General features: G+C 40.1%; 1 protein-coding gene across 1 annotated transcript in view; it reads right to left on the reverse strand.

Moving 5' to 3' along the window:
• Window positions 1-22,306, reverse strand: part of PHEX (phosphate regulating endopeptidase X-linked) — a 104,223-nt gene extending 81,917 nt beyond the window's left edge. The window contains 3 exon segments of the mRNA XM_086608931.1: window positions 15,630-15,791; window positions 17,959-18,027; window positions 22,195-22,306. Of these exon segments, the coding sequence (XP_086465057.1) occupies window positions 15,630-15,791; window positions 17,959-18,027; window positions 22,195-22,306 (343 nt within the window).
• Between the last annotated feature and the right edge of the window lie 201 nt (window positions 22,307-22,507).

Genomic DNA, 22,507 nt, shown 5'->3' on the forward strand with positions numbered 1-22,507 from the left:
CTCCAACTTTCCTGTAGGCCCCCTTTAGGTACTGGAAGGCTGCTATAAGATCTCTCCAGAGCCTTCTCTTCTCCAGGCTCAATGACCCCAACTCTCTCAGCCTGTCTTCATAGCAGAGGTGCTCCCGCCTTCGGATCATCTCTGCGGCCCTCCTCTGGACCCACAGGGTAGTACTTGACCACAGCACGGAAACGGGGCCAGCAAACCCTGTCAGATCTCACCTGGTTTTGTAAGACCTGAACAGGTCCTGCACAGCATTAACTCTGTTGTTACTGGGACAGCTGGAGAGAGTGGCTTTGCTGGAATCATCCCAAGTCCCTCCTGTCATATGCTCAGCTAGAGCTAAGAAGCCTTAAAAAAAAAAAATCAAGAGTGCCTTCTCTATGCTCACCAGTGCTCTGTGTTTCAAGAGGTTTTATGAGCAAAGGCACAGTGCAGATTGGCCCTGTGTGGTGCTGTGCCTGAGATAAGAATCGTGCCCCACACAAAAGGGGCAACAAAGTGCAACACAAGAGTCCCGGTGGCCTGCCAAAGCCAGCAGAGGGCCCTGGGACTTCATACCACCATCCACGGCAAAACCAAACTGTGTCCACACAGAGCATAATCAGGTGTCAACACAATGTTATTCTCTGCCAGTAGTGGCTGAGGTGATGCAGAATACTGAAGAGGTGGCGGTGTTGCCATCCAAGAGCAGCACTTAGCTGCAAACAGTCAGCAGCTGCTTGCTCTCCAGCCCCTGACCTTTCCAGAAGCTCTCCAGAGTCCCCTCTCTATTGCTGCCTCTCATGGGAGGCAAAAGTCCAGCTGGGTTGTACCACTAGATTCTGTAGTGAAGAATGGTCTAGGTTTGCCCTGCTCCCCTCAGTGTTAGGAGCACACTTTGGAGGTAGGATTTAAAGACATCTATTTTCCAGGATTTCCCTAGCATCTTGAAGAACCTGCCATGCTGCACCTCTCAGATATTCCCCACCTCATGAGTGCCCACAAGGGGACTCAGTGGACCATACTGCTGACATCAAAGTGTTCATTAGTCAAAGAATACCCTAGTGATGAACAAATGCCACACTTGTTGTCCTCCTCCGATCACTTTTCTCCCTAAAAAAAAACAACCACACAAACCTTGTTTACTTGGATCTTTGAGAAATATAATTAGATCATTCCCTCTTAGTTACTTATACGCTTTTCCCTAAAAATACTACTGGACAGGATTCCCAATAGCTTTGGTTTCAAATCCTCAAACTGTTACTATTTCTCAGCTTGTTAAACACAACGCAATACCAATCATTGACACATATCTTCAGTGTGCACAGTTCTTGGCAGAATAATGAGACCTGTTCATGTTTTAAGAATGGCATTTTAAAAGAAACTATAAATGAAACTTACATAAAACTAAGGATGAAAAAAACCACACTCCTATTAAAGCCTTTGCAATAACCTCTATTCCTTGCCAGTGAGCTGCACAGCCATGAAATTTGGAAGCTAATAAAATTCAAAGGCTAAAACCCAGCTAAAGCTCAGGAGAGATACAAAGGATGAGATCCAGTAAAATAAAATCAACTCTAGGAATACACCTGCATAAAATTCTGTTAAAATGAGACTTGGTGTTTTCCCAAACTATCTCATTATGTGACAGAATGAAGCTGTAACACTCCCTGCACTTTTGCAAAGAATGAGGTGGGGTAGATGCTGCTCATTTGCTCAGAATTCATTTATTAAGAAAATCCATAAAATCCAGTGATCAAACATGAAAGCCTTAAGATGGTTGAAACCTGCGAACATCATCCATGACTGCTCTTTAGGTTATGGATGTTCCTCAACCTCAGCCTCAAGCTTCCAGAAAGATTTAGAAGCTCAAACCTGGAACACTGCTCAGATTACTTGATTTCTGCTTTAGCTAATATAAAATCCAAATATAACGTTTAGAATTTCTCTTAACTCACAAAGGTATGTGGATTTTACAAGTCCTGAATATTCAAATTCTTCTTCAAGAAGAAGAGCAAGAAGAGGCAAGAAGCAATGCATACTAATCAAAAACACGGGTAACCAATTAGTTATCTAATCTACAAGTTGTTCTATCCATGGAATGAAAGTCACTACTGTGACTGAAATCAATGGAGACCCATCAAGCTATCTTTAAATCAGCAGTGTCGGGTACTGTGAGTAGCCTGGCTTCAGCAGCAGGCTGTGACAGCCCCCTATCCTGCACTGAGCACATCTAGTTGCACGGGTCGGTGCAGCCTGAGCTCTGCAGTGCAGCTTTTTGAAGGCCACAGAGTCCATGCTCTCTGGGGACCTCTGCAAGTTGAACAGACCTGCCTAAGGGCTATCCTGTGCTCTCACCAGCACAGAGGGGCACTTTCTGAATCGCGCTCCATCTCTTGATGCGCGACGTGACATTTCAGGCTCTTGTCTACACTGAGGAAAATGCCAGCCGGTGACCCATAGAGAGCAAATCCAGTACCTCTGCCAAAATTCAGCTCTTAACTATAGCTGGCTGGGAAGACTGTCTTTCCACTTTGAAAAATTTTAACGGCTTCAGATATTTCCTCTTTGGACATCAGAACAAAAGCAAAACTTAGGAGTTCTTCTCCAAGGGATAAGAAGTGAAAGACCGCTCCAGATCAGTTCATGTTCAGTCTGATGAAATACCTACAGACCTGCTGTTGAGTTCCCTGCTCGGCCTTTCCAAACACCTGCTCTCACCCCTTACTAGGGGATTGTGTGTATTCATGCAAATCCACTGAGAAGTTGAGGCTAATAGTTTTTCCTGAAGTCCAGTGGCTGGAATTAAAAACTGTGGTCAAGTTGGGGAGATCAAGGTTACCAGTGTTTTGACTAAAGCAGTTCGCTCAGCACTAAGAAGGACATGGCCGTCTTACACTGTTTTTTTTTCCCCCCTTTTTTTTTAAAAAAAAACCCCAACACCCTCAGTTTTCTTATTTCAAAATGAAAAGCTGTAACTTCCTAACATAATATTCCATTTTAGGACCCCAGACATTAACTGAATCCAACTTGAGTCTATAGACAGTTTCAATAGACAAAAAAAATATATCCTTCACCAGATTCACCGGTCATGAAAGAAATTTTATCCAGCTTCAATCAGCATCCTTTAGCTTCGCTTTTAAACAAGAATTTTTAGGAACAAATGGATTTGAACAGACTAGAACACACGCAGCACTCCAATGATATTAAAAAAAAGCTTTGAAATAACAGTTCATTTGTTAGCTCCCAGTTAAATATTACAGTGCTAGAGAGAGAATCGCAGTCTAGCTGAAGAGATTAAAAAAAACCCACAATCTAAGCTGATTTACAACTCCCTGAAAGAGCACAGGATTATTATTAACTTCAACCACAATTTAACAACTTACTGATGCTACTGACTTGTAACACTAGCCTGTCACAAATGCAAAGCAGAATATCATAGCCAAAAAAAATCAATAGGACAAGCAAAGCGATCCAGTATAGCTTAAGTCACCTTGAACATGAAGTCTGTGATGATGTTGCCCCAGCCAAATATAAACTACACCTTTGAATGGCTGTTCTAGCAGAGCAGCAGTTCCTCAGTCACATCACCTACTTCCTTCACTTTCAAATTAATTCCAAAGACATTTTCTTTGGGATAAAAGGGATCTTAGCCTGCGCTACTTATCTCAGCACCTCATTGTCCATGTTTCCGTATGCACAGGATGCCCAGATGCAAGATTTATGCTTCCCTTCACATAAAACTTACTTATGGCAAGTGTCAAAACCTATTGGTAATTCTGCTCTGCAGCGCTGAAATAACATAAATCATCTCATCAAGCAACTACCACTTGCACAGTCAAAAACTGGCTAAAGGTGTTCATGACATCCTAAACTTTCTGAGGTTGCAAATTGCTTCATCATTCATTTTCTTCTACCAAGGGGCTGATGGCAGGAAGGTTCCCATTGCAAATCAAAGTTCTTGTACTTCTGACAGGCTGGGTCAGGCAAGTTTGCCTCACCGCTCTCCCTGGCTCTTGCACAAAACACAAAGACTCAGCATCACCAACAAAAGCTGGGAATGATACTCAGGTGTCTGAATTGTAGATGCTCAGATAGACAGGCAAGGAAAGAAAGCCACAGCTGGGGGGGATGTGGGGAGCTGGGGCTGGGAAGGAACGGAAGGAGGTTTATATTGAGTTGCCTTCAGACAGTGCTTTTCCAAGGCAAGAGGGCTAAAAAAGGCCAGCTTCCTGTGGTTCCCTACCCTCCAGTAAACAGCAATCATCTGCTGTTAAGAGTGAGAGCAAGGCACTTGACAAAGTAAGCTTTGCTAGTCTGTGTGTGTGTTTGTTTAACTGCACACTATTCTAAAGCTGCTAAGGATAGTCTTGTGGCTAAGCGTTACCTCTAATCTTACTTTCCATTTCCAGCCCTTGCTGATTTTCCAGCCTACTGTCTTGCACAGCTTCACTTTGGTTTTCAACCGCCGCATTTTATTTATGGCACTGAGAACCGCTGTACCTTTCCCTCTTCTGACTTGGAGTGCGTGAAAAAGGGATTGTACAGCCAGATTTGCAGGGAAAAGAAAGAGGCATACCATTTAGTCCGATTAGGAATATTGATTCGATTTATCAGTGTCTTGATCTGCAGATTGTATATATCCTGTGCGTTCTATGAGTTTTCTACATATGCAGTTGAGTTGCATTCCTGAGAGACGTTATCTGATTATCTAAGCTTATTTCTTGTTCTAGAGAGAATAATATAAGTTTTCTCTGCACTTTCCAACCCTAGATATGGAGAATACATTGTGCTAGTAAAGATAGCAGCATTTCTTTTTCCATTCATCTTTGTCCTCATCCTTTTATAAATGTATGTGGAAAGTGCAAAAGGAAGTGTTCGCACAGCGATACCTGATGATGATTTGAAATATAACGCTTTGTATCTTGAAGAAAAACAACTGCATGTGCAAATATCCCAGGGGAAATATGCTTGGACTTTAAACAAAAAAGAGCTCTACGAGAACCCCAAGAGGACATCCCATTTCCTGGAAAGTTGTAACCCTGGAGGAGCAAAAAGCTAGAAGCAGAGAAGTAATTCAGCATGAACTCCCAGGGCAATGCTAGAGCAAACAGTGGTCTTGGACTGCAAAACCAGACAAGTATCAAAGTGGAGAGATGGTCTTATTGTTGCACACAGGCTGGTGAGACAGACGGAATGCTACTTGTCCTTTGGCTGTCTGTATTTTAAAAACAATGTTGGACAGCTGGGCCAGGTACAGAAAGATATCACAACCATTTGGGTTTTTCTTTGGGTGGAGTGGTTTGAGAGATAGAAGCAGGGGAAAAAAAAGCATGCTGTGAGGGACCATGATTTGTTTCACAAAAGGTGAAAGAAGGGTGATGGGATTACAGTATGAAAGTTCTTCACTATTAGAAAATGCTTGGCACCAGAGGTCTTTAGTCTATTTAAAAAAGGCACAAAGAAAGCCAACAGTTGGAAGATGAAGAAAATTCAGTAACGTCAGTGATTAACCGCTGGAGCCAAGCAAACAGAGGAGACAGTGGCTTCTCTGCCCCTTAGCATCTTCAGGACTTGATGCTTTTTTGGAAGATAAGCTTTAGCCCAATGTGAATTATGTTTTATCCCAGTGCAAGCTATTAAGCTGCCTTACATGGGTAATGTAATTGTCTGTGATATAAGAAAGGTCATATGAGATAATCTAATGGTTACTCCTGGCATTGCCATCTGTACATTTAGGATAAGGATCTCAAAGCACTGTTAGACACGTGGGACTAAGGAGATACAGCCATTACCCATTGTTGCAAATAAAGAAAGTGAGCCACAGAGGATTAATTCCACCTTATCTAACTCATATCAGAGTCCTACTGATTGGAATAGTGCTCCTTTGTGAGCACAAAGCTTGCTGAACTTGATCCAAACACTCAAAGAGCTTGATCCTCTGGAGCTGATGAATACCCCTCCGTCCCTTTCATGTCAGTGACAGTGGGAGTCGCTCAGCATTGCCCGGATGATGCTCAGTACTACAATTGAAAGAAATTTGTAACGCATTGTTTTCAGGAGCAGATCCAGAAAGCAGCCCAAGGGCTTCTCAGAAACTCAAGCCTACTCATTCACTGAGCCAAAGGCAGAAGATGCTCTCTTGTCAACTATGTCCACAGTAAAGCCCTGTCAAAGCCTCACGTAACAGCACGCTCTCCCTTTGGTTTGGGTAGCAGTAGCTAGCAACCAGATATTTGCTCCATATGTATGTTTATGAGCTTCAGTTTCTCGTACTAAAATGCAAGAACTCTCATGTGGAAAGCGAGTTTCTTTGCAGACACCTGACGACAGAGAAGGTGAATTTCTCTTTCAATTCTTGAGCAATAAAGACACTGTTCTTCACCCTCCCCTATATGCTGCTCTACAGCTATAGGGGTCAGGTTTCTAAACTGATGAGAAGAAAAGTTAAAAGAGCTATTCACCCATCTCCAGCTATCAGTCACAAGCTTTGCTTCCTTCCCAGGTTAGCACTATTGTGTGCTACCTCTGTAAAGAAGCAAAATCCAAGTTAACTATTTGCAAGCCATCCTCTGATGCCAGCAGCAGGTTGTTTTAAGGATGTCCTGTGAGGAATTTCCACTTAAAAGCAGAGAAAAACCAAAACAAATTTGATTTGGCAATCAAACCAAACACACACCACTTGTGTGCAGAACATTGTTCCCTGAGGTCCCTGAGCCATAAGATAACTGTGGTTAATCTAGTCCTCATTAAGAATGTCTAGCCCTTAAATCCTGTATTTTTTTCACACTAAAGTGCTACGACAAAAGAGTTCTTGAAAAGCAACCATAACCCCTAAAACCCAAGTAGCCAACTGTACTTGTGCCACTAAGGATATTTAAGGACTTAAACTGTGGCCTAAAGGCACTGCCCTTTCTTCAAACTCGCAGTTCAGTGGATTGAAGAAGTCAAGTTCAGTATAGTTCATGAAGCAATGATTTGGCCAGATGCCAAAGGGCACACGAAAAAACTTCAGAACCACACTGCTGTTACGGAAATCACAGCTAGACAAATGTACAGTCTTAATTACAGTAATGTGAGCCTACATGTTCCAAGAGCGATTATTTCAGAATAGTTTGGGGTCAGCTGATGTTCATTTAGAGTATCTGGTTTCCAATTCCTTTTTTTCAGAGCCCGAAGTTAAGTGAAGGAGAGCTGGCAGTGGTAAGGTTTATGGATGAAGGCCTACAAGGGGCACAATGTTCTACCTCAAAATAAAAGCACTGCCCACAGCACCTAAGATTATAGGTTATCAAATTATCACACAAGATTGTTGTGATCGCTTGACCAATGGAAGCTTCCCTGTCTTGCTATGTGAAAATACGAGTTTAATAGACTGCAACACAAACAGTCCAGGTTACAAGATCATCAAAGAAGAAAATCTGATATATATATATTTGTTGTTCTCATCAGTTTGGAAACCTGACTCTCATAGCAGAAGACAGGTAGAGAGAGGAGGGTGAAGAACATTTTTTATATTTTTACATATATATATGTGTACTAAAAGGAAGTGACAGACTTGACTGAAATATTTCAAAGCTGTACATAGTTCTAGGGATCAAGACAAGTATAGTCAAGCCAAGATTATTCTTGGAGTCAAATCTGCTCTCTCAGAGCACTCTATGGAAAAGACATGGACATCTCCTGCTGCAGAGGACACAACACTTAACATTTCAGAACAACTTTATCCCTCTTAGCAGGTTTATCAGCACAGGTCAAATGCCCACACTAATGCACCTGCCTAGTTTCCATTTCAGAGAAGCTTTGCATCTAGAAGTTTCAGCAGAAGAGAAGAGCAAGTTCTCATCTGCCTGGAAAACACCACAGAGACAAACCTCAGTGGAGGGTCCAGAAGCCTACTTTTCTGACACCAGTGTAATCCAGCTTCAAATACATAATTTCAAGGCCTGATTAAATTCCTTTATGCCTTTAAACCACAAGTTCTTCTGAGAATTTCTCCTGCTGTACGACTTTAGAGTACAGTATAACCCATTTCCTCTATTAACAACTGATAGGAATATTTAGTTTTGGAGGCTTCTCTAAAATATAAACTAACCTAAATTTGTTTAGTTTTGTAAACTACCTGTTCTGCTAATTGTTCTGCAGTGCTTCTTGCCAGTTCAGGTGTCTGGTGCACAGTCTGACACATGCAGTCTGGAGTTCTCATCCCCACCAGACTGTTTACAAGAAGCAAAATTACAATGATTGGTTTTTAAATAAAAGTTTGATTCCAGAATAAGAAAATACTCTCTTTAAAGATGTAATTTTCACTCCTTCACAAGATAAAAAATGAAAAATTTGCTCACCACTGTAGTTAAATAATATTTAACAATACCAGCACCTTACTGACAAAGGCTGCTCTTCCTTTTTTTTCTTGGTGACTGTAAATATTGCTTAATTTCAGAGGACTGGAAGGGAAGCAGTTAGAGCCTAATGCACTAGAAAAATTACTTAAATGCATTTTACAAAGACCTATTTTGAATTTCTAATGCAGTATGGTCCAGATTTCTCAATGGTTTGCTAAATACATACATATGGAAAAACAAACTAGCATCAAAGGCTTGAAAAAAATCTTTTTCTGTATGCTTAACACTATCTTTGCCTTAATAAAGCTTTTCCTTGTAAGTCTAAAATAAAACAAAATAGCAAGTCAATACAGTTTTCTAGTGCTTATAATGTAGTTTTTAAATTTTATGAAAGCATATACTATTTCCACTTTCACGTATTTTACATTCCCCCCTTTATCAGCCTTCTACTACTTTATTACCTTTTTTCTCTTGGTTCCCCATTGCAAATAATCAGGTCACCAGAATCATCTCACTGGAGTGCATAGACTTGAAATAATCCCTCCAAACAATTTTCATAGAGGTAAACTCCTTGTTTACACAGGAATATGAAATAATGCTGAGTACTAGACACAACTCAGATTGTCCTACCACCTGCCAGATTGTATATTCCCATCTCTTTGGAAGGCAGAGGCATCCAGGATACCAATGAATGGGACTATCGGTCCCTTTCAGAAGGCCTTGTGTCGACTTACAGAACCTCAGATATGCCTTAAATATAATATTTTCCATATTTTTAAACTTTTAACTTTTTTTTTTTTTTTTTTTTAAATCTGCCAGTGTATTCTGCAGCTGCATGAGCTCATTCCTCAGAATTGTCTTTGTGGAGCTGATGCCTTAATCCAGGCCTGCCTTGGTTTAATAAACTGCCTCTCCCGCACCCATTGTTTTATTTTGTGGGGTTGGGGGGGGGGAGGGTTGGTTGGTTGTTTTGTTGGGTTTTTAAAAGGCATTTAATTATGATCAACACAATATTAATCAATTCAGGAAAATGTGTTTCATATTTGAAACAACTATGTCCATTAGCCTATTTCTTGATGGCAGCATCCACCTCGCCATGTTTAGACTAGTGACTCTTGAAAATAACCAGCCCATCCTTATTAACTCCTCTGACATTGACAGAAGATTTAATCATTATGAATTAATTTTGCATTAATGAGGACATAATTAATATGCACGTCCACAGGAATTCATGAAGATTTAATAATTAATCAATTCATATAGGTTCCAATTCCTGAGGAACATAAATCAAGTAAATCAAACAAATGTTCCCAAACACCAACTTCATGAGAAGATATTGTATTTATACAAATTAACCCAACTGATATATTGACATTTTAAGGTTGCCTCCCACCCCCAAAGAAGAAATTCCTCAATCCTTTTCTTGAATATCCATTTTGGCAATATGGAAGTTCTCAGGGAAATGGCATTCAAACAGCTGTGCTTACATAAACACTTCCTAATGTTGCTCAATGCCATAACACACAGTACATTTCCTAAATGACAATATTGTTTGTTTCTACAGTTCTAGTATTTTGTAAATTCTCTGAGTTTGTATATGAGAAGATAAGCACAGCATGTGAGTTCCTCCAAAAGTCAGCTAACATAACCGTGCACAAACGGTAAGAAAACCAAAATCAGCTTACGAGGATGCGAGAGCCTCTGTTCATAAATCTAACATCAATAATAAATCTTAACATTTTGAGCAGTATTCCCCCCTCCCCTACTTTGCCTCTCTAGCCTCCAAGTATTATGCTGTAATAAAAACATTAGGCACAAAAGTTTAGACTGCATTTAAACCAGAAGATTGCAAGATCCCCAATCATTACGATATAGGTAGAGCTCCATACTAAATGGCAGCATTAAGCTTTACTTCATTATATTAATATTTTCAACACGTACTTGCATAATTTTGCAAGTCAGAAAAGGGGAAATCAGATGTCATGAATTGCTATGCCTTCCAAGGTACGAATCCTTTTTCTATAAAATTACCAGTCCAAAGCACAGCCACATAGTAATTTTGAAATTCAGTATCTGCAGATATAAACGTTATCATCCTCCTGCAGGCAACATCCAAAACAGAGGTTCAGTGTAAACACAGGGGGAATATCATGTGGCATGCAGAACAGCAGCATGGCGCAGGGCTCACAGGAGGATGCAGCTCTGGTCTCCCTACCAGGGAAATGCTGTGGGAATCCTGTGGCTCAGTCACTGAGCTGCCTTATAACCTCATTTAGGAACCAAAATTGCCTCCTTTCTATACTCATGGTTTCCCAAAATCACCCATTATAAATACAACTTTTGTTTCAAGCAGCCGCAAAGGCTGGAAAAAGTTCTGGCTTCTCCACCTGACTCAGGTACTTCATTTTACCAAAAAGCTATTAACTTGCTGCCCAGAGAGATTTACCTGACTTATGCCACATGTTTTTTCTTACATTTAGATGAGTAAGTCATTATAAGAAAGATCTGATCCACTGAAAAAAAAAGAAAAATGTCTCCACCATTGAGAAGAGATACATTTGTATTAGAAAAAAACCAGCAAAACAGCGTTAAGTGTTGTTGCTCTTTGCTGCTATCTTGTTATCCAGGAGCAGCTATCCCACAAGAAGATATTGGAGACAACAACATAAATACTCTCTGAGGTTGTTTTTTAGTTACTTCTAGTAAAGACAAGTCAGCTAAAACAGAAATCTAGGGATAAGTGTCAACAGCTACATTACAAATTTCATGGGCCACATCCAAACCATCCTCATGGTCCCAACTGAGCACCTGTTGAACGGTGAGAGAAGATAAACCAGCCCTAAGGAGCCCTGTGGCACAGCCTCCTCTGAGCAGGACAGCAGCCGCTTAATACCGACAGCAGCCGCTCAACACCAACTTCTGGGATTTGTCTGAAAGGACTATCCTATGGTCAAACAGGATAAATTTCCAGATTGAGAGATATTTACCTGTCTGGTTTTACTTTAAAAAGAATTTATTTTCTAAAGAAAACCATTGCAGATTATCTTGGGAAAAGTTCCTTACACTGTCAAGTTATTTTGTTTGCTGTCTGTCTCATGTTCTTTAAAACCCCACACGTTATATCCTCCTAATAGGCCTCCATTTCTTTGTCCTTGCCACTTTCGAAATTCCTCTCTTCAAATTGACTGGCATTCAGAAAACAGCCACGCTAGAAAGCTTAGCGCAGCAAATTAGTCTGAAGTAAGTCTCTCACTGGGCCAGGATCAGTATAGAAACTTAATCTGTAAACTGGTTTCCGCAGACATAAATTAAATTTAAAAGGTCTGGAAGACATGTTCACAAATGATTCACATAATTTAAATCAGCTCCTTTGCAATGCTGAGATTTAGGGATGTTTGCGTAGGTTTCGGGTATTTTTTTAAATTTATTGCTTCCTGCATGGTCACTTGGGGAGGGGGCGGGGGGAGAGGAAGAAAAAAACAACAGCTGTATATCAATGTTCTGCAGACTTCAGAGAAAGGAAAAGAAACTGCTTGGATCACAATAAACCAGCCACCACAGGTAACAGGCACTGATATACTTGCCTCACACTTCCAGTTCTGAATTATTCACAAAAAGCCATTTGCATTTCAATGGTAAGACAATAGTGCTCCTAAACTCTTAATTAAGGCCACCAATCAAAATGGAAAAATTCGGCAGGAACACAAATAGCTTCGCAGGAAATTTTATGGTAAGTGAAAAGCATTTATTAACTCATGGAGACATTGCAATCTTGACCTGACATAAGGCCAAAACAGTTGCAGTTTGAGATAGCTTTTGTTCGTACAATAGGTGCCACAGTCAATCCATTTTTTCCATTTTGAAGGACTCCAAGGCTTCCTCAGAGGCCCATCAGCACTAAAAGTGGTTGTTCTTAACCAATGAGACACACCTTTTATCATGCCTGCAGCATATCTGCAAATGAAAAGCCAGCGTCAAGTCAGGCACAGCCTGGTTCAGTCAGGAATAGTTAACTGGAAGCAGGAGTACCTCCGTCCTCCTCAAGACAGTTCTATAAGGAACCAAGAAATTTTAACCTAAATATTAGATGTCCATTACCTGGATCTGGGTCGTAACCAAAACCACAAGTCTCTGCCTTTAACATATCACTGGCTATCTACAATTGTCTTCTGTACATGCCTCCACAACACATGAAATCCTGCTGTTGCTGACATCCAAGGAAAGACCTGCCACTGCTTTCACCAGGCCAAGATGTTATCCATTTTCTTTAGCCAGGAGATCAAAGTGAGTTACACATGTGGTTTGTGAATTCCTCTGAAAGCAGGAAAAGAAATCTAAGTGAATCTCAAACAAAGGATGGAAAAGAAATCAAAGGGGAAATGATGATGTAACTTTAATTTGAATCCATCCTAAGACAGCTAGAGAAAGCCATGGGAGCATTATATATACACATATTTTAAAAATATATTTTTTTCTTTCCTACCCCATTATAAACCCAAATCTTATAAAAAAAGGATTTTTAACTATCACATTAAGTTTTACAAATCTAGAACCACCTTAAAATGAGCATTTCTTGTCCTGTTCCTTCAATCAACCAGAGATATGCAGGAAAAAAAAAAGTCTACCACTCAGTATTTCTTGACTATTTTCCATTGACCCATTGCCATTCCTCTCTTTGGAATTCCCCATCAAAGCCTCAATAATCTTCACTAATACAGAAGATGTTCTACCCTTTCTTGAAGCTGACATCTGCAAAGTAGTATGCTCTTGGGAGTCTGCAACCTCAAAAAAAAAAAGAAAAAGAAAACAAAAAGCAGCTTTGGTCTCAAACCAAAGAATATTTAATGCAGGGTTCAGTACACTATATAGCTACACCTACCACTTTTTGGTAAGGCAAAACTAATTCTTATAATTGCTACCCATTATCAATTGGAAGGTTGTCTTCCATAGCAATTGCCCCTGAACAAAAACATGAAGCTTCCAGAAGACTGAAGATATCCTTGTGTAATTGAAGTCATACACAGGTCTTTGCACTAGGGCTCAGGAACATTCAGGGACCAGAAAACAGATCAGATGTTCAAATAATTTATTCTAAGTAGCATTATTTTTTAATATAGTGCCTGAATAAATATTTTTATCTCTATCACGCCATCAAAGAATATCAAATATGAAAAATGTGGCTTTCTGGCCAAGCCATGTTATCGCTTTAAGATTAATAGTTTTCTTTGATATGATAAATATTTCAATACATAGAACTTGCATAACAATCAGCTCTTTAAAGGCTGGGGCTTTTTTAATCTACTGAGTGTCAAGCAGGGACATTTACAATGAAGCACAAAGTTCCACTAAGAGTTCTTTAGGAAGGAGAGATTAAGGTCTGGTCAGCCTTATATATGTTTCTCAATGCACGAGTTTTTCATCTTGCTAAAACTTTTGATAGCAAGGTTGCGGTCATCCACAAATAAATAACTCAGAGTATCAACCTAACTTATTGAAGGAACTCAAGTTTGAAGACAAACATAGATAGAGGTTGAAGTTACACCTTGTTATTTCAGCTACCAACACTGACATCCACCACTTCTTTTTTCTTTTCCTTTTCTTTTTTTAATTAGCAAGAATATATTTTGGAAATCTTATTAGGTAAAAAGTTAAGGAGATGACAAATTTATATTAAATCAACTCCTCTTCACCACCCAACATTTCACATCTTTGTCCCTGTACCATGCTGAGGAATAGATTAGGCCTCCTATTGAAGTCATTATCAGGCACTTCATTACACTCCTTTTTTGATATGGAGTTTCCATTAAGCAAATACTTCTCACTTAGATGTTTCTTTCTTTGTCTTGTATTTTCCTAACTAGGGATTAGCAACTTCTAAAGAGACAGCAGTAAAAAAACGATATAAAAACGTGGCTTAGCATGATGTCCTTGATCAGGATCCGTAAAAAGAGGAAATTAAGGATGAGAGTCACAGCTTGCTACTCTATATTCAATTAGGACTGGCTTCTTTGTGGCTGCGGCTCATGCAGGATGTACAGTTATCTAATACAGCCCAATTCTGGCAGCAGAACAATTTGAATGCAAAGTATAACTTAAAACAGGCTCCGGTAATATTTTTTCCTTTGGTTGTGACATCCTCAGCAGACTTAAAACAGCAGTCACCACATCATATCCTATGCTGAAATTTCAAACTCATTCTGAAACAGAATGCAAGTTTTAAAACACTTGATGATGTGAAAATTGAATACAATATGACTGAAGAAAGCAAACAGAGAAAGGCTTTGATGCCTACACATGCACATATGTACAAAATCTAAGAGAAAAATAAATGTTATATTTAAGCACATCATCTAAAACTGACCTCTGTTCTGTGGTGAGCTCAAAGCAGGGTCTTATGTCAACTAATAGGTCAATGAAGTGCTCAAGGTGTGCAACGCTCAAGCACACCAGCAACAATAACAAATCTTGCACATCTCCCTTCTTTTGCATGGCGTACTTTTAGCAAAGATTATAAGAATCTGGCAGAGTTTTCCTACCTAACAATAACCATCACCCTTTCTCCCCAGTTGGTCTGCACAGCTTCCTGATGAGGTGGCTTTGCTGCAGAGTATAGCACAAAGTCAAGCCACATGTAGATTAAAATACCTCTCTTCCTACACATTTCCACCCAGGGGCTATTTTTTCCTCCAGATACACGTTCTTGAGTAGCCTTCTGTTTCACTGATGATAGCTCAGGTACTTCAACAGCAGCTTGAACGGCAACACGAAGGAAACGCAATTCCCAAACAACCTCCATCTCTGGATGTCTGTAAATTGCCTCCTGCCAAGAGCTAGGTAAGAATGCTGTAAAATATCACTTTGTTTTTGCCTTATTACATTCTTTTCCTGCTACAGGCCACTGTTAGAGAGAGAGTGCTGCCCTAGGCTGATGTTTGCCTGGATGTGGGACATTCTTAATTGCGTGTGCTGTGCTCCTGCGCTCGCTCTACCTGTCTACTGTAAAGGGGAGAGAGTTCAAATCCTGCCCCCTGGTATAAGGAGTATCCTTTTGTCCCCCCATTCTTAACTTGTAGAGTTGTCAGCAGTTGTGTTCTTCCTTCCAAATTCTGTTTCTGTTATAATTCATTATCTGTCAATGTTATTTTCAATAAAAACCACACAAAAACACACTTAAAAGAAAACATTAAGTTGGGCTGTTGGATGATCAGAAAGGAGTATGGAGTCTTTATTCATTTCAAAATCAGCCAGTTAACTACCTACATTGAAAAGCTAACCAATCACTTTCAGAAATGACATACTTACCCTTTAGTTTGAGGTCCACATTGTGCCGCAGCCAAGGATAAACACCGTAGTTTGACATGTCTTCAGGAATAGGGTGATTATATATCCAGCCGTCACAGGCGAATCGATAGAAGTTCTCACATGGATCTACGGATTGATTTATCTTGCTTAAGATGGCAGCAGCTGTAAAAAACACACCACAGATTTTGTGGAACACTGTCCTAAACAGAGAGTTACCTGAGACCACAGTCCAGAAATGATGATTAATGTTTACCAGTCTCTGCAATGTGTTGCTGACCTCAGCTGCAAGCTAAGCCTTGCTGTTCTAGCTTGCTGTTCTTGCGTGCCCTGATCTCTGCCATTTTTTAAAGAACAGCAAGAATAGCATCCAGCTTCTCTAGCATCTAACGGTGCCTACATAAGAAGCAAAGAAAAGAAAATCTCTTGCAATGAATGTTCTTGAGTGCTGTACAGCAACGGCCACTGAACCTAGCACTGCAGGAATGTGTACGGTTGGAGCCAGACACCTGAAGGGAGGCTCTCCACTGTTGCCATGATGGAATTAATTGCCTGAGGAATTCAGTAGCAATACATATCAAGCAGATTGTAATTAGCATTCCAGAAATTATGCACTGTTTACCTTTAGTTGAATAGCTGCACAAGAAAACAAATCAAGTTCTGATCTACCTTTCATGGGAAAAAATAATTGTAGTATTTTCAGCTTCATTTTGTGACTGCATCCCCACCAGCTATTGCAGGTGAGACTGGTAAGGGAGAGATCAGTCTGACAAGCCAGAGAATTAATAACCTTTGAGTATCTAATCAAATGATCATGCATCATAGTTATTGTGGCATAAATCCACATGTCGAGTAACACGGAATATGTGGATACTGCAGATTTTTTGGCTAAACGACCATGTGTTTTGAGACTTCTCCAAATAACATCAAAAATTCTAGCAAGAAATGTGATAACTTTTACAGACTTTATGGTACTATTTCTAGCATCCAGTAACTCTTCTTCATTCACCTAGAATAACTCTTCGTATGATATTTTTATGTCTCAGTGGTAATTCTCTCACCCTAGAAGCTCTCGACCTGACTACACTGAAGACATTTTGGTCCTTGGCAATTTTCTATCGCTCCTGAAAAGCTGTTCAGCAAGGCAGGGCTCAGGTCTCAAGACACTACGTAGTCACTACACAGTTCACTGAGCTAAAACAGTCAGGTCATGCAGGTGTCCAAGCCTGCCTTGGTGCAAAATCCCAGCTTCTGCTCAGCTCACAAAAAAAAAACAAACAAAAAAAACCTGTGTTGTTTTGTGTGCATGTAAGAAGCAGCAAGCCAGTTCAGATTCAAACTTTTTAGAGCAACATTTTTTTTGTTCTGAAGCTCAAGATGAAACCCACGCACTTTTTTTTGTTGGGGTTTTGGAGGTGGTGGTGTTTTGATTACTGTCAGCGCAACGCAGAGTGGAAGCAAAATGGCAAGAAACGTCCTGGTAACATTGAGATCTGCAAATGTTTCGATTTATGGGGCCTCATAGAATTTGTTGGGACTTCAAACACACGCCAAACACCTCGTGGCATCAGCTTAATATGGTTCAGAATGCAAACAAATACTCTTATAAAAGTTCACACAATGTCCACTTTGTTTCCAATAAAACAGCTCTAGGGGCAGATTTCTAGATGTGGTAACTGTAGTTTGATCTGTGCTCTCGTTACACTCAATGAAAAGACTCTCCTTGATGTAGCACGAGCAAAACTCTGTCAGAACTGACCAGTGCGAAATGCACCTCTCAGGTCCTACCAAGCTTGGTCCCTTTAGCTCACATTTAATACTAACAGATGTCCTATCTCCATAAGGGTTATCACGTGTATCTCTGTGTGGGGAAAAGAACCTGCTAATATGGAATTAGCTGCAGATTTTGAGTTGTAGTCGCCACATTACAGTTATGCCAGTCTGTGAAAGATTTGGCCCTAAAGTACCTCTGTGTTTAACAATTCACTTGCTAGTTTTCTGACTACTGGAAAGGAAACAACAAAATGCACCTGAAGGTCAAGTCACTCAACATTTTGTTTCCTATTAAAAAAAATAAACAAACCCTATGGGAAATTTTGAGTTAACCTGAGTAGAATAGAGTTAAAAAAATTTATAACATGAATTTTAATTGTAGAAAATAAACAGATCTGCAGTAACTTCAATAGTAATTTTTTAAAATATTTATTTTTCCCCTTCATTATTAATGAAGCTTTCTGAGAAAAATGTATCGTGGAAAAAAATTAAACATCAGAAATCTCTCATTAACGTGCTATAATCATGATATAATAGAGAGGATAAAATTGTTGCTTACCAGCTTCAATGCATTCTGAGGTCAAACAGTACTGTTGCTTCGGATGAAACTTTATAAGACCTTGGCTAACTGCAAAAATGGAAAACCGTAATGAGTTCATTCGTAATTACGACCACTGCAGCCAAACGTAGTGTACTTGATCATTCGCACACCAGTGCAAGCTTTGACCCTAATGCATCTCTGACAGCGTTGATTTAAACGGTTAGAATGCCTATTAAGTAAATACTGCAGCTCGTAACGAATTATTATCCCCTCCTGTGCCTGCTTTCTCCTTCCTCTCTCTTGGCTCGTAGGCAGCATGGAGCAAGGGCTGTCTCTCACCGCACACTTGCACAGTGCCTGGAGTAACAACGCTTCAGCCTTACTCGTGGACGGCGAGCGCCACCACGATACAAACACTTAACCACCAGTGCTATCGTCCTCCAGAGACGCGTCGTTCACAGCTGGAGATGCAACATGGAGCTATCTAGCCATTTTCCGCAGGGTTTTCACAGATCAGCCAGAGCCCAGGGGCTCACGCTGCCCTGCTGCACCTCCTCCTGCACTAGCACTGTGCTGCCCGGCCCCACCGGCATGACCCAGTGCTGACGGGACGCTTTCAGGGTCCCCTTATTCCAGCTTGGAATAAACTAGGTAGCAATGGTCAGACGGATTGCTGTGGTTCGTAAGGCACAGTGTGGTTTCTGTCTGAACTGGCTCCCAAAAGTACTGTAAATGTATCTGCTTCCCAAAACCTTGCTGACAAGAATTATGAAATTGTCAGATAATTTTGCTCATCTTTTAAAAACGTGTATTATAGCTGTCTCTGAAACCTAAGCATAGCAATTGCTAATTTCAGACACTGCTGTCAGGCAGCAAATATCCAGATAATTGATACTCGGGATGAGGATGAGAGAGTCCCAAGGGGAAGATGAAATAAGACTCAGTAGATATGCTCAGTAGACATGAAGAAATGTCTCATCATATCCATTATCTTAATAACTCAGTCCATGACAAAAAAAAAAGAAAAAAAACAGAAAAAACCCCAACAAAGGAATATATTAAGGTATTGTAGCTTTACCACTGCTAATAATTATAAAGCAGTTTCTCCTGTAGTTTCAAATTGTTCAAAAGGAAGAGGAAAACATGCCTCTTTCAGCGTAGGAAAATTTTATTATAAAAAACATAAAACTAGAATTTAACATAAAGCTTTTTCATCTCTTCCCACCTCATAGCTGTAGTGACAATTAATGACGGAAATGGCTGGATTTCAGTCAAAGTTTCTTAGAAACTGAGAATGTAAAACTATTTCTGGACAACTTAACCAACACTTGCATTGACTCAGTGAAACGCAACACCTTCAACCACCTTTGTAAATTAGCCAAGAAATACACGACATTTTGAGGCATAAAAAGATGGTAATCAGGATATTGAAAAACAGTAGAAGAGAAGTGGAGGTGTCCAAAACACAATTTTGAGCAACATGAAATGCAAATAATGGATAATGTGCCTAATTATTAAGTGTCGCACTCCTCCTGACTTGCCTTTTCCCTGCTTTAAAGTTAGCCTTTTAGAACGCAGACAGATCTTGAAAATTTGCTAGATTTTTTTTCTTAATAAAGCAGAGAAGGGAGGGAAAATCCCAGAAACTGTTTAATTCTTTTGCACTCAACGAAAAACAAGGGAGAATGAAAAAGAATCAGTAAAGAATCCAAAGTAGCCTTTGTGGTTTTGATACTTATAAAGAAAAGCAAAATATCATTTCAACTGGTTTTGATCCATTTACAACTCCATCATCAGAGCAACTGAAAAAAAGAATTGTTTGGCAGTAACATTTCCCTTTTAATTAACAGCTAATTTCAATTGAAAAAACTTTGCCTGGTTTTGTTCTTTTGCCTTTTTGTTGTTGCTGTTGAGAGAGCTCACCATTACGTTATTGCCTACAATTGTGGTTACAACACTCAGTATCCCAGCTTCTTCCTTTATAAGTCTGTTTCTAGATTCCTAAATAAATATACATCAAAATTAAGTTCTCCTAAAAAAATCTGAAAGGGGAAAAGCCATACAAATATGCAGACACAAATAATGTGGATGTTCCTATAATCTGAGGAGTCCAAATCTGCCAAGTCAGGAGGAGAGGCTATCAAACTGAGGTTCAAATCTGCCTGACTTCTTGCCCAAGAGAAGTGGAAAGCGCCCTGCTTCCTTTTTCTCTGGCCCTGGCTCCTGTCCTGCCACAGCACTGTCCGGAGAGCCACAGGCAGGACCCCGCCTGATGCCAAGGGACTCCCCGTGTAGCTCCCCGCTGAAGTCACAAGATAGCTACAGCCAGAGCCAACAAGTACCGGTAAATAAAAATACATGATTCACCCAGATTCCTCTTAGAGTTGTAGGAAATCTGAGAAGAAGAAACAAGAGAATCAGAAGGAGAAGGTTACGTTTCACTCCTCAGGCTGGAAAATTGATGGGAAACTGTTTCAGGTCTACCAGAAACAGCAAGTTTTGCAGATTAAATGAAAACTGAAAAAAAAAAGGCCATCTTGAATTGCCCGGAATGTTTCAAATGACCAGAAAGAAAAGTCTCCTTTTCTACAGCGTAACAAAACTAAAAAAAAAAAAGAGTTAAACTCAAACTTGCAAATAAAACACAGTGTCACAATGAAACCTGGAAACATTGCATAGACAAAATGTTAAACCAAAACGATTTAGCTTTTTTCGTTTATTCTTTTGGTTGAAAACCTCAGAGTTTCCAAACTAATCCTAAAAACATTTTGGTTGACCCAAGGCCAGCATTTTTATTTTCTTAGCAGTTATGCCAACGAAAATTTTGACACTGAATCCTTGGCTATGAAACAGGTCTCAGTACACTTAGAAAACTATCCCTAAGAATTAAGATATTTGCTTGAATTGTCACGTCTGGTCTATGGATAAAGTACTTCTATCTCTAACAAGTTATGGTGGTAAACGTCCATAGCTTTCTACAAGCAATAAACAATCTAGTGCTAAAAAAACCCACCAGAAATAAGATCTACCCATTACTCCCTGGTGTTTGATATTATATTAAATGAAAAATATTATTTTTCATCTAGAAACACTATTTTGCACTAATAAGTTGAGGATTCAATCCTGCTCACATTTAGAAAGAGTTTTGTTGAACTGAGTGGGGTTACTCACATACACAAGAGTTACTTGCCTGAAAATGTTTGTAGAACTTGCTCTAGAGCAGAAAAAACATTTAACGAAGTGCGAGCCTGGTACTTTAAATATTCTATAGAAAACCTGGTATAATTTTTTCTGTTGTGATTATAAACAAGTCAGACCTTTCAAACCACCGGACCATAACATCACAAAGGAGCAGAGGGAAGAAAAAGATGTGCTTAGAAGCTAAATCCCCTCCAGTCCAGGAAAACCTGTGTTGATCTAAAGAAATGAAAAGTTGGGCTAAATTATTCCAAAAGAGGATTTGTCTCTGCACGCTCTTACAGGACACAACACTGCTTTCTCTTCTCTGCCTGGTGGTTTCTGGGTACGTTTATACTTCTCCACATCATTTTATAAGTGTAGGTATATGCTTCCATGTGATACTCCAACAAAACCAATATACAGAAGATTCCAAATCCTGAAGGGGAAAAAGTAATTCCTTCTCTACTGCATCCAGTTACAGCTTATAAATCTGATCAAAACATTTTAATTTCATCCCGGATACAACTCTATGATTTTTTCTAAGACGACTTTGCAATTCATCATAGAGGAACAGAAACATCTAAAAAATGTGCAAGCATATGCATTATTGAAGTCTTCTAGAGGAATTTTATTCAAGCCCTAAATTAAAACCAAATGAAAGAAAAGCCAAAAGATTCCATAAAATACGTACACTAACGATTCATATTCAAGAAAGGGAGAATATTAGCCCACATTGGTCACAATCTGCGACTTTGCAATCGGCACTACCGACGTGCAATTTCTCCCCGTTCTGCAAAAGAACCCAATTCTGGCTATAACACGTTCACCCAAGTATCCAAATTTAAATTCAGCATTCAAAAGTTTCACGAGCTCACGTTGCAGCTTCCAGCACTTACGTTCCCACAAATCCCTTTCCTGACATGTTTTTATTTAAGAGTCAATATAAAACTGGGGGGGGAAAAAGAAGAGGAGCCCGAGATAGTCACCAAACCACATTGTGGTGCACAAACACCGGCACAGAGCGGACAGGCTGGGGAGGGTTACGTTCAGGGTAGCTTCGACCTTTCCACTTACCCAAGAAAAGTGCAGTGCCGAGCACGACGGTGCCGCTCACAAAGACGCCGAGGGCGATCCGTGTGACTTTGCTGGCTGCTCTCCCGGCCTCGGGTACCGTCTCTCCTTCCATTGGGGTGGCTTGGGACATGCGTGCTCTCGCAGAAGTCTGGTTTTCCTCTGCTGCCGTGGTATCAGTATTTCAACTGCTCACAAACTGCACCCATGCGCTCTCCTCTTCCTCCTCTCGCCTATTTACAACTCCAGGTTCCTGTCGTGAACCATCCCCTAGGCACTTCCCGCCCTCTCCCTCTCAAAGGAAAATCATGCGTAA

This window comes from Tauraco erythrolophus, chromosome 1 (assembly GCF_009769465.1).
Source record: "Tauraco erythrolophus isolate bTauEry1 chromosome 1, bTauEry1.pri, whole genome shotgun sequence".
NCBI lineage: Eukaryota > Metazoa > Chordata > Aves > Musophagiformes > Musophagidae > Tauraco > Tauraco erythrolophus.